Below are 11,362 nucleotides of genomic sequence, written 5' to 3' on the forward strand. Positions count from 1 at the left end.
ACTGCAATAATTAAGTTAAAAGAAATGCGTACCCAAGCTTAGTGGTCATAAAACAATTCTATTCCATCAATCACCATCATCGTAACAAGCCTAAAATCCCATTAGGTTGGCTACAAGAGTTCTGTCCCTCAAATAACCTCTATCCATAGCCATTTTTTATGTAAAGCCATAATATCCCATATCCCATTAAAACATAAACCAACATATGGGCAGTAAGAGGCAGTTTTGCAAATTTTTATCTCGAAGCAGTAAGGCATGAATTTTCACATTCTTCTTATTAAGCATGAACAGAAAAGCTTCTTTTTTTTTTTTCAAAAATTCTAGCTTTATGGTATTTCTCCTATTCATAGTCAGTCCCAAATTCAAATAAAAGAAAATGGGTTGTGTTAGGTAGTTAATAACTAGTGTAAAGACTGCCGAATCTTTTATCATGAATTCAATAAAAAATAGATAAGAGCCTTAAGAAAGATAACTAAAGAGCAGAATTCATGTAGCTAACCCACTAAAGGGATTAAGGTTTTTAACTTTGTCATAGAAAATTATCCATAAATGAAGGGTTGTAGAACTCTTAAAATATTGAGTGTTCAGGTAGAAAAGGATTTACAAGTATAAATGTTTTATTCTATTATTGGATTTCAAGTTATATTTTCAAACTTACAATATATTTCTTATGTATTCAACCACATATGCATTGTCACCCAAGCATCCAAGACTAGAACATGAACAAAGGAAAATGATTGAACAGGTGCCAGGCGCTTGTGTGGATGTCTTGTGTTCAAAAAGGGTCACAACTAGTGTCCATATAGTGGTTATGAACACCATCAGATTTTGTGGATGTCTTGCATAATGTTGTTTTCAGCATAGTCCACTAGTTATGATTTTGCCTGTCCTGGATTAGACTTATCAAACCATTTACTGTAGGCTAAAAGTTTAAAATTATCAGATTTCCACTCCCTCCAATTTTGCCACTTTATGATAATTGTCATCCAAATCAATTATCCATGATGCTCTGTCTTGAAGTAATTAATAAATATAACAACCACAGTACCATCAAAAACCAAAACCACAGCAATTAAAATTTCCTTCTTCGAGAACAGCATAATGTTTCTCTTGCTCAAACTTAAGAAATAAATCTAAAAGAATTGGAATATATATCCATCTGCCTTCATATTCATATCATAAAGTGCCAAAATTGAAACATAACATTTTCTTTTAACTGAAAACAGGAACAAGATCTGGCACACTTTCACCTTACAAGCACAGGATACTTGGACAAGTTTCACATGTACAATGAAAAAAACCAATCCCAAAAAATATGCCAACAACCACAATCTAATCAAAACGAAAAAAAAAAAAAAAAAACAGATGATTTGAACGAAACAAATTTGTAAAGAAATACAAAATGTACCAAATCTACGGCAAAACTGACCTTTGATGCAAAGTAGAATTATACAGGGGCAATGCTGTTCAAGTTTTCCAAGCTGTTAAGATATTTTGGTTCAGAGTTCTAATGCTATAGTAGAAAATCTGGGATTACTGGTGATTGTGCAACTACATTGACAGCCCCATCTGCTCTTTGTCGAGCTTTATTCTTACTATGATGATGATGACTTCTCTGCTTATCTTTCTGGCCTTTTTCTTCACTTTCCTCAATGTTCTTGCCTCGACTTCTGTGTTTCCTCTCTTTTCCATGAGAATGATGTTTACTTTGCCTTGAACTAGGATTTGCAACCTCAGAATTGTTAGCATTACTGGAACTTTCTTTTGATTCCAAAGTTTGAACAACACTTATCTTCTCCTTCCCTCTTTTCTTGATTGAAGAAGACTTATCAGATGGCTTGCCTCGTGATGAAGTGGGCATGTCTTCATTACCTAAAAGAACATCTCGCACAGCACCAGAGATCATATCATCTTTTAACTCAGTCTTCCTGGCTGCAGTACGTACTTCATCTCCTTCATCCAACTTCACAACAACTGGTCTGGGCTTTGTTTGGTTGGGTTTTTTCTTTAAGACAAATGACTCCTCCGCAAGCTTGACAAGATCATTCACACTATCATCATCCGTCAATTTAAGTTCATTTGCTGGTGGGTAGTCACCGGATATAGTTTCCTTTACATCTGATGGAAGATAATACAAGCCATGCCTCTTGCGGTGCTCAGCAAGCAGTGATGTGGACTCAGATGATGGTTCTGGTTCCTCTTCATTTTGCCCATTAAGGGGAGAAGTGCCGCCACTCCCCCCAAAATGAGGTTTCCCAAAGGAAAAGGAGTCCGTAGCAGGTAACCTTATATTGCCACAAATCTCTTCCAAGTCATTGAGATTTTCCTTGAGCACCAGTCCATCTGGAATGGGTACCCTATCTTGAGCACTGACCGAAATTGGACCAAGTTCCTCAGAAAAGGCACTGTGCATCAGTTGGACGACTTTAGACACTTTTAATTCTTCCACTACAAAATTCTCTTCCTTTTGGATCAAAGGATCACAAAGTTCTTGATCTACCAACTCGATTAGACCAAGTACATTCCGTGCCCTCTCTTGTACTTCCACTTCATGGCTCCCTGCCAATGGGCGGAAAGCAGTTTTAACAAGATCCAGCAAGTGTCTAAACTGTTCTTTCTTCAAAGAAAATGATAAAGAACTTGGTCCAGGAGCAACCACTGTATCCCCATCATTTTCAACAGGAGGATCTTCAAATGATTGACATAAACCCCTTGGATTGAAATCTCTATCCTGTTCAGATCCAGGAAGAGATTCCGACAATGTTAAATTGGAACTCTCTAGACATTCCTCTTCAGAGATTGAATCCATTACTCCTGGCTCCAAATCATCAGCAGATGAAGAGGAAGAAGAAATAGATTCCTTTGGGATGAGATAAGAACGTAGACAAAAGATTAATATCTTAAATGCAGACTGAATATATACAGCTTGGATAGACAGTGGCAAGAGACTAGTACGTGGCTGTAACAGCGCTTCCATAAGCTCAATTGGATTCTTTGAGAACTCAACATACTCTCCTGACGCCCAAGCAGCTGCAGATAATATCCTATGTAAGAAAGGGTTACCAAGCAATGCAGGGTCAATAAGTAGACCACGGCCAACACGAACTATCTCTGGTCTTACATCCTTCACTCTCATACCAATATCGATCAGCTGAGTCTCAATTTCTTCCCCCTTTTGGCAATGAGAGATTCTCGATATTTCCCCAAGGAGTGATACATACCAATCAAAATCAACAATAATTTCATAAACATTTTGAGAGCAAGTTGATAGTATTGACCCAAGAATCTCATTACAAAACTCTGGATCAGATTTCAGCGCATAATTAACCAAAACCCTACAGATTTCAGCCACATTATGCTCAGACACCATTGCCATCATGAGATGCAAAGCTTCCAGCTTGACATTAGGATCAGTATCATTCACAGATTTAATCACTATATCCTTATTCTCCACCACCGCCCACAAATGCCTAGGCGCAACTATTGAAAGAGCTTGTAATCCAAGACATTTAATGTTCGGATCATCATCAATCAAGAACTCCCTAACCTTCACAACAGCAAGCCTCACTGCAGATTCATAATCAGTCAAGCTAGTAACTATAGTTCGAATACACTCAAACGCCAATGACTTCGCCCCAGTCCTCTTCATATGCTCGCAAATTGGCTCCACAATCCTCTTTGCCAGCCTAGGCTCCAAAGGGGCCAACTTTGCAAATATCTTCAAAACCTTAATCAGCACCCAATTGTTCATCGAATCAACCAGAATTCTGTAGAACTCAGGCGCCAACGGGAGATACGATTTCGGCTCTCTAGCCGTAAGCTCGCAGAAAACACCCACGACTGCGGAAACTGTCTGCCAATCGGAACTCTCTAAGTTCTCAACCAAACGCTTGAAACAAACCCTGACTGAATCCGGATATTCCCCAAAAACCCTTAAAAGAGTAGCAATGGCTTTCTTACGAATAAACAGCTTGGAACTCGAGAGTAAGGTGAAGATTTCGGGGGTTAGATCGCGAGCCAAGTCGGGCGTGCAGATAAGAGAGAGGCACTGGAGGGCGAGGCTCACCTCGAAAGGGTTGGACGAGGAGAGGTCCTTGCGGAGCTGGTGCGTGAGGAGGAGGACGACGTCGGTGGCGGAGTGGAAGGAGAGGGCGGCGGCGAGGTATCCGATCTGCTTGTGGTGGAAACGGGAGGAGGCGGCGACCTCGACGGCGTGGAAGGCGGCCCAGGTGTCGTCGACGCCGTGGAGCGAACGGAGGTAGGTGAGTTTCTGGAGGGCGGTGGACTTGGTCTGGAGATCAGTCGACTTGATCTCGCGCCGGATCTCCTCCAGGGCCTTGGAGATGAAGGCCGGCTCGCAGACGAGTTGGAGCCGGTGGCCCTTGATCAGGTCCTCTAGGTTCCGCTGGAACAGCGAGTCCATGATCGATTGTCCCCCCATTGATCAACACACACACACACACACACACACACACAAACACTCTCTCTCTCTCTCTCTCTCTAGGTCTTGGGTAACTCCATGATTGAGAAAAAGAAGGATTTGCAGTTACAATTAGGGTTCCATGGGGGGAAGCTATTACTGTGAATTCTCAAAGTATCGGCGATTAATCAATTTTGGGAGACGGAGGCGGGGAGACGGAGAGACGACAGGGCAGGGCGGCCCACTCAGGTGCTTCTGTTTGGATGGATCCTTGCAGTCTCCTCTCCTCGCGGTGTTTTCCGTTACTTTACCTGGGACTCTTAATTTCATATTACTTCGCAATCGTTAAAAGGAGGTGTCTCGCTTTGGGCCAGAGTGGAGACATGCTTGAAACAAAGTGGGCTTCTCCATTTTGGGCCAGCAACGTTAAAGGCATTGGAAATAGAGTAGACTCGTGGGCTCTCTTCAAGGCTGGGCCTCCAGCACCAACTTGCCTCATCTTTGGGGGCCACTGGCTTAGTAATTTGTTTTGTGTATGACCACAAACAAGGTTGTTGAACTTTAAATTTTAGTTTAAATGAGATCTATAAAATTGAATCATAAACTCATATTATAAAATTATAAAATTTTATAGATAGTTAAAAATATTATTTAAATTTCACTTTCAAATTAAGGAAATTAACAAATATTCAATTCTTTAAAAAAATCAATAATAATTCACTTTTAAATTTTACTTTTAAATGAAGAAAACTAACAATAATCAAATTAATGAAGATAGATAAAAAATAAACAAACAAATGTGTGACATATAAGAATCACCAAATTAGACCAAAAAATAAATAAATAAACAAAAAAAATGCAAAAGAAAAAATAGACGAAGCTATATACCCCTTTAAACAAAATTGATAGTAACACTAAGCAATCAGAGCTCTGAATCAATTCATGTTGTGTTGCAAATAAATGGTGGCACTAAGCATATGAGCACGAAAACATCAAATTGTATTTGTGAATCAACATGGCTCAATCAACGATTTGCATTTGTGAATTGAGAGTGACTTCAAGCAATTGAAGTTGTGAATCGACAGTGGCATAAAGCATTGAGTAATAGTGCAACAAGGGGGAACAATGGAACGCTATGACATCGATCTTTAAGAGAGATAATGGTTCACATAAAGAAATTGCAGCCCCTCAAATCAAAATTAATATTATGTTGGACAAAAAAAATTTGTCTCTAACCTTTTAGTACATGAAAATTGAAATCGGTAAAATCATTGTTCAACTCAAGATTTTATCAATTTTATTGAATTAAATTGTGGTTCACACCAATTCTACTATAATTTCGAATTTGTATGCACATTAAGTCGTATTAAGTCATTTAGAGGTTCTTGACACATAAAATTATTTAAATTGAATTAAAATTTTAACAACCATGATTACAAGGGTTCCTTTTTGTCTGATAATGTTTAAATCAAACGATAGCAATTATTTGTGAATGTGAGCCCATCATATTATTTCCTTCATAGTTTATAGCATAAGCCTTCACATTTGTGTCCAAAAAAATGGGCCTATGCCTAAAAGTAAGCCCTAGTATAAAAAAAAAAAAAAAAAAATCACAACTTGTCATAAAACCTAGGTGAGAGAGTTCATTTGAGCGTCTTTCGAGAGAGAACTAAATGAGTGACCTCACCTGAGAGACCCATGTCCTTTTTTGGCTGAGGTATCTGTTATATGTATTTCCCGCATCTCCCCGCATGGGCCAGACTCGGTCCGATAGACCGGCCCAATCACCCAAGGCCAAGAAGGCCCGGACGACCTCGTCAAGGAAGGTCCAGCCTCCATCAAAGACCCGGAACTCGTAAAGCGAGCGTATGGCGAGCTCCCGGTAATCCCCCAACGAGCTCGGAGCAATCGACTAACGAGCTCCTGAAATATCCTCCAGATCGCTAGGTCATCCAGGTCGCTCGCCTAAAATCTCCAGCTCGCATGAGCGGCAAAGCTGCTGAGAAGTCAGAGGTAGGGTCCGATCACTTTATCTGTAACAGCCCATGCCCCTCGTAATGAGGATCCCATTCCCGGTCTTGCGAAGGCGGTAAGAACTATTTGTCCCCCATTATACAAACACTGTATTTTTATATATTATCTAGATTGTAAAAGTCCCTCAAGAAAAATGGAAATAAAGGGGGCCATGAGGAGCAAAGATGAGGGACAGAAAAAAGAATAATCAGATACCGCCACTCTGGGAGAATAATCATAGGGCGGCCGTGGACTAGGCATCGTTCTGGCCGAACCACGTAAAAGATTCTGGTGTACACGCTTGGAACTTTGGGGGAGGGGGGGGTTTTCTTCCTTCCTTCTCGGTATTTTTTTGGATTGACTCACCGCGGCCCAAAACGAATCACGGTCGGCCGAAATCAAACGTCGACATTTTGGCGCTAGAGGAAGGGGCCGCTCTGATCAATAGCCATGGCTAGAGAAAGGAATACTAGAAGTTCCGAGGCGGCGGTAGACCCGCCTGAAAATCACCACGACCGACCACGAGACTTACCACCAAATGGAGGACCCATTGCCCCGACAGCCGATACTCCTTTGCCGCCGCCCGCCGGAGACGCTCCCGGCATACCACCACGGATCCCTGTCCAGCCTACTGTCCAAATCACCGGGACAGGGACGATCCGGGACTGGCAACAGCGCCAGGAAGCATTGGAGAATACGATAATGCAACTCGCTGACGCGGTCAGAATTCTGGCCCAAGCTCAAGCACGGGCTGTCCACGACCCACCGGCGTCGCCTCGCAGGGTCCGCCAACCGCGGGAGGAGAGACACCCACCCGCGGAAGAAGATATCGGGGATAACTACCCGTCCCCAATTCACCGCTCCCCAGTCCGAGAAAGAAGCAGGCGATCGCAAGCCCAGCAATCAGTAGGACCGGACTCAACTGTGGAAGAGCTGTATCAGAGGGTGCGACAGCTGGAGGAACGACAAGGAGTCCGCAGCCAGAATAATGGCCGTGGAGATAGGACGCCGTTCGCCAGAGAAATTGAGCTTGAACCCCTGCCCCGGAGGTTTAAGGTCCCGAGCATGCCACAATATCATGGGGACAGCGACCCCTATGATTACCTGGATGCGTACAACGTGCAAATGGATCTACAGACAACCAGCTCGCTGGCTAAATGTCGCGCCTTCCCAGCAATCTTAGGAGACATCCCCCGAGCTTGGTTCAGGAGCCTTCCGCCTCGTAGCATCAACAGCTGGGAGGAGTGCCAACAGAGGTTCCTTAACCAATACAGGGCTCTAAGGAGGCAGCTCGCGCCACCTCGCCACCGTATTCCAGAAAGCAAACGAACCATTAAGGGATTACATCGCCAGGTTCAGGCGCGAGGTGAGCAACGTCGAGGATCCCTCGGATGAAAGTATCCTAACGGCGATCTCCGCCGGCCTCCGAAAAGACGGAAAGCTCTACGAGAGCATCTACCGAACCCCGGTCAAAGACCTGGGGGAATTCTATGAACGAGCTTCCAAGGAAATCCGATGGGAAGACGCCTTCGGGACGAAGAAGCCCGTCGGGTCGAGAGAAGAAGTTGGGGGCTCCAGCCAGAGTAAGAAAAGGCACAACGGAGACGCCGGAAGAGAAGCTCGGGGGGAGCGCTCGAGCAATGAAGTGTTCAAGCGAGCTCGGAAGGCAGAGGGAGATGAGTGACCTCATAGATCACAGCGCTTTGACAGCTACTGTGCCCTGTCAGACCCCCAAGAAAGGATCTTCGCCATCGAAAGGAACAAAGAGGAATTCGGGAAGCCCAACCCATTAAGAACCCCAAACAAATTCCGAAACAAAGAAAAATTTTGCGCGTACCACAACGAGGCGGGTCACAACACCTCGGAATGCTGGGCCCTAAGGGACGCCATCGAAGATCTGATAAGAAGAGGTCGCTTGAAAGATTACGTGGTGCGGCCGACTAATCAACCAAGCCAGCCGCCGGTACAGCAGCAGCCTCCCACCGACGACGACCAAGCACCGGCTGTACGAACCATCTACACGATCCATGGCGGGCCCCACCTCGCTGGTTCCTCCCACAAATCCCGCGACAAATACATACGAGAGGCCAACCATGTCTTGCTAGCGAGATCGGGCGAACAGCCGGTTCCCGCGAAGCGGCCTAGGGGTAACCCAATCCCAGAGAAGATGTTTTTCTCGGAAGAAGACGCCAGAGACGTCCATTGGCCGCACAACGACGCACTCGTTATACGAGCCCAGGTCGGCAACTCCGAAGTGCGGAGGATAATGGTGGACACGGGCAGCTCGGTAAATGTAATGTACAGAGCATGCTTCGATCAGATGGGTTTGGGACCGGAACAGTTGGGTTCGTCCCCAGAGCCACTCTATGGGTTCACGGGAGACGCAGTGATTCCCGTCGGTCGGATCAGCCTTCCCCTCACCATCGGGGATGCGAACCGCCAGGCCACTACTTTGGCAGAATTCCTCATAATTGACTGCCCCTCAGCATACAACGTCGTACTCGGAAGGCCGGCGATGAACGACCTGGATCTAGTGACCTCAACCAGGTCGCTTACGGTGAAATTCCCGACCCCCGACGGTGTAGGGTGTGTACGAGGCGAGCAGCACCTCGCAAGACGTTGCTATGAGACGCCCTGAAAATGGGAGCAAAGGGAAAGAAAGTAAATATCATCGCAAAAGTCGGCCCGCGATCAACCGGCCGATGGGAGGACCTGGATCCACGCGAGATCGACTGCGAAAAGCCCACCGGTCCCATGGAAGAGCTCGAAGATATCTCAGTCGGCGAGGCAGACGAGGAAAGGCACCTCAAGCTAGGCAAGAGTCTAGCCCCCGAGGTAAAATCCCAACTTACAGATTTCCTTAAAGCTAACCTTGATGTATTCGCATGGAACCACGAAGATATGGTGGGAATCGCCCCAGAAGTCATGTCACACAGGCTCAACGTAGATCCAGGCTACAGGCCAGTACGCCAGAAGAGGAGGCCAATGACTCCGGAGCGTTATACCGCTCTTAAAGAAGAAGTGGACAAACTCTTGGCGAATAATTTCATCAAGGAAGCCCACTATCCGGTCTGGGTGGCCAACCCGGTCCTAGTAAAAAAGAAAAACGGGAAGTGGAGGACCTGCATCGACTTCACCGACCTGAACAAGGCCTGTCCTAAAGACAGCTTTCCCCTCCCCAGAATCGATCAACTCGTAGATGCAACGGCTGGTCACCGCCTCCTCAGTTTCATGGATGCCTATTCAGGCTACAACCAAATCCCCATGAACCCAACGGACCAAGAGCACACCTCGTTCATAACCGACCGGGGGCTCTATTGTTACAAGGTCATGCCCTTTGGATTGAAGAATGCTGGCGCGACCTACCAGAGGCTGGTCAATACGATGTTCGAAACACTGATCGGAAAAACCATGGAAGTATACGTTGACGACATGCTGGTAAAATCCGAGCAAGTGACGGACCACGTTTCCGATCTAAGAGAAACGTTTGGAGTCCTCAGGAAATATCAGATGAAGCTCAACCCGCTCAAGTGCGCCTTCGGTGTAGCCTCTGGAAAATTTCTTGGGTTTATGGTAAACAACAGAGGCATTGAAGCCAACCCAGACAAAATTAAGGCTCTGCTCGACATGAGGTCGCCTATAAGAAAGAAGGAGGTGCAAAGCCTCAATGGTCAGGTCGCGGCTCTGAGCCGTTTCATTTCAAAGGCAACTGACAAGTGTGCCCCTTTCTTCGAGCTTCTAAAAAATGAGAAAGACTTCAGATGGACAGAAGAATGCGAGTTCGCATTCCAACAACTAAAGGAGTACATGGGACGGGCCCCGCTGCTCGCCAAACCTAAGGAGGGAGAGAGGTTGACCTTGTACTTAGGAGTATCCCAACAGGCTCTCAGCGCGGCCCTCGTTCGGGGGGAAGAAGGGGTGCAGCACCCCATTTATTACGTCTCCAAAAGCCTAATCGATGCAGAAACAAGGTACGCACCAATCGAAAAATTAGCTTACTGTCTAATAGTGGCGTCGAGGAAGCTGCGACCCTATTTTCAAGCTCATGAGATCGAAGTCCTGACCAAATACCCATTGAAACAAATCCTCCAAAAATCGGATACCTCAGGTCGTTTACTAAAATGGTCTATTGAGCTCGCTCAGTTCGACATAAAGTACAAACCAAGGACGGCGATAAAGGGTCAAGCGTTGGCAGACTTCATTGCCGAGTTTACTGGGCCAATTGACGAAGAGCCGGAAAACCTGAAAGGACCGTCCTGGGAACTATACGTCGATGGATCATCGAACGAACAAGGAGCGGGAGCCGGGGTTATGCTAATAAGCCCCGAAGGTCACAAAATCCTCTGCGCCCTGAGGTTCGGTTTTTTAGCCACCAATAATGAATCCGAGTATGAAGCCTTACTAGCAGGACTCCGCCTGGCAAAGGAAATACGAGCTGAATTCTTGGAGATCTTCAGCGACTCTCAACTAGTTGTCAACCAGGTGCGGGGAGAATACCAGGCCAGAGACACGAAGATGGCAGCATACTTACAGAAGGCACGCGAACTTTTAGCCACTTTCGAAAAATATGAAATGCATCAAATCCCCCGTTCCCAGAACTCTCATGCGGACGCTCTGGCTCGCCTAGCAACTGCCCGGGACGCAGAATTCTTGGGGGACATACCTGTCGATTTTTTGGCCACCCCGAGCACAGAACAACGAGATGAAACGCTACTGATCACGGTGCCCCAAAACTCATGGATGACCCCCATCTTGGAATATCTGCAAGACGGGAAACTACCGGAAGACAAGCTGGAAGCACGTCGCCTGCGAGCTCAAGCCGCCCGATATTGCATCTACGATGAAAGACTGTACAAGAGGGGATTCTCAGCCCCACTCCTGAGGTGCATTGACGGCACCGATTGCCAGTCTGTGCTAGAAGAAATTCAT

The 11,362-nt window shown here is 45.7% G+C and overlaps 1 protein-coding gene across 1 annotated transcript; it reads right to left on the bottom strand.

Moving 5' to 3' along the window:
- Positions 1 to 691: 691 nt before the first annotated feature.
- On the bottom strand, positions 692 to 4,726 carry LOC127792961 (AP-3 complex subunit delta). Its single transcript, XM_052323651.1, has one exon. The coding sequence runs from the start codon at positions 4,439 to 4,441 to the stop codon at positions 1,514 to 1,516; it is 2,928 nt and encodes a 975-aa protein (XP_052179611.1). The 5' UTR covers positions 4,442 to 4,726; the 3' UTR covers positions 692 to 1,513.
- Between the last annotated feature and the right edge of the window lie 6,636 nt (positions 4,727 to 11,362).

Source organism: Diospyros lotus, unplaced genomic scaffold, assembly GCF_014633365.1.
Source record: "Diospyros lotus cultivar Yz01 unplaced genomic scaffold, ASM1463336v1 superscaf1, whole genome shotgun sequence".
In the NCBI taxonomy this organism is placed as follows: domain Eukaryota; kingdom Viridiplantae; phylum Streptophyta; class Magnoliopsida; order Ericales; family Ebenaceae; genus Diospyros; species Diospyros lotus.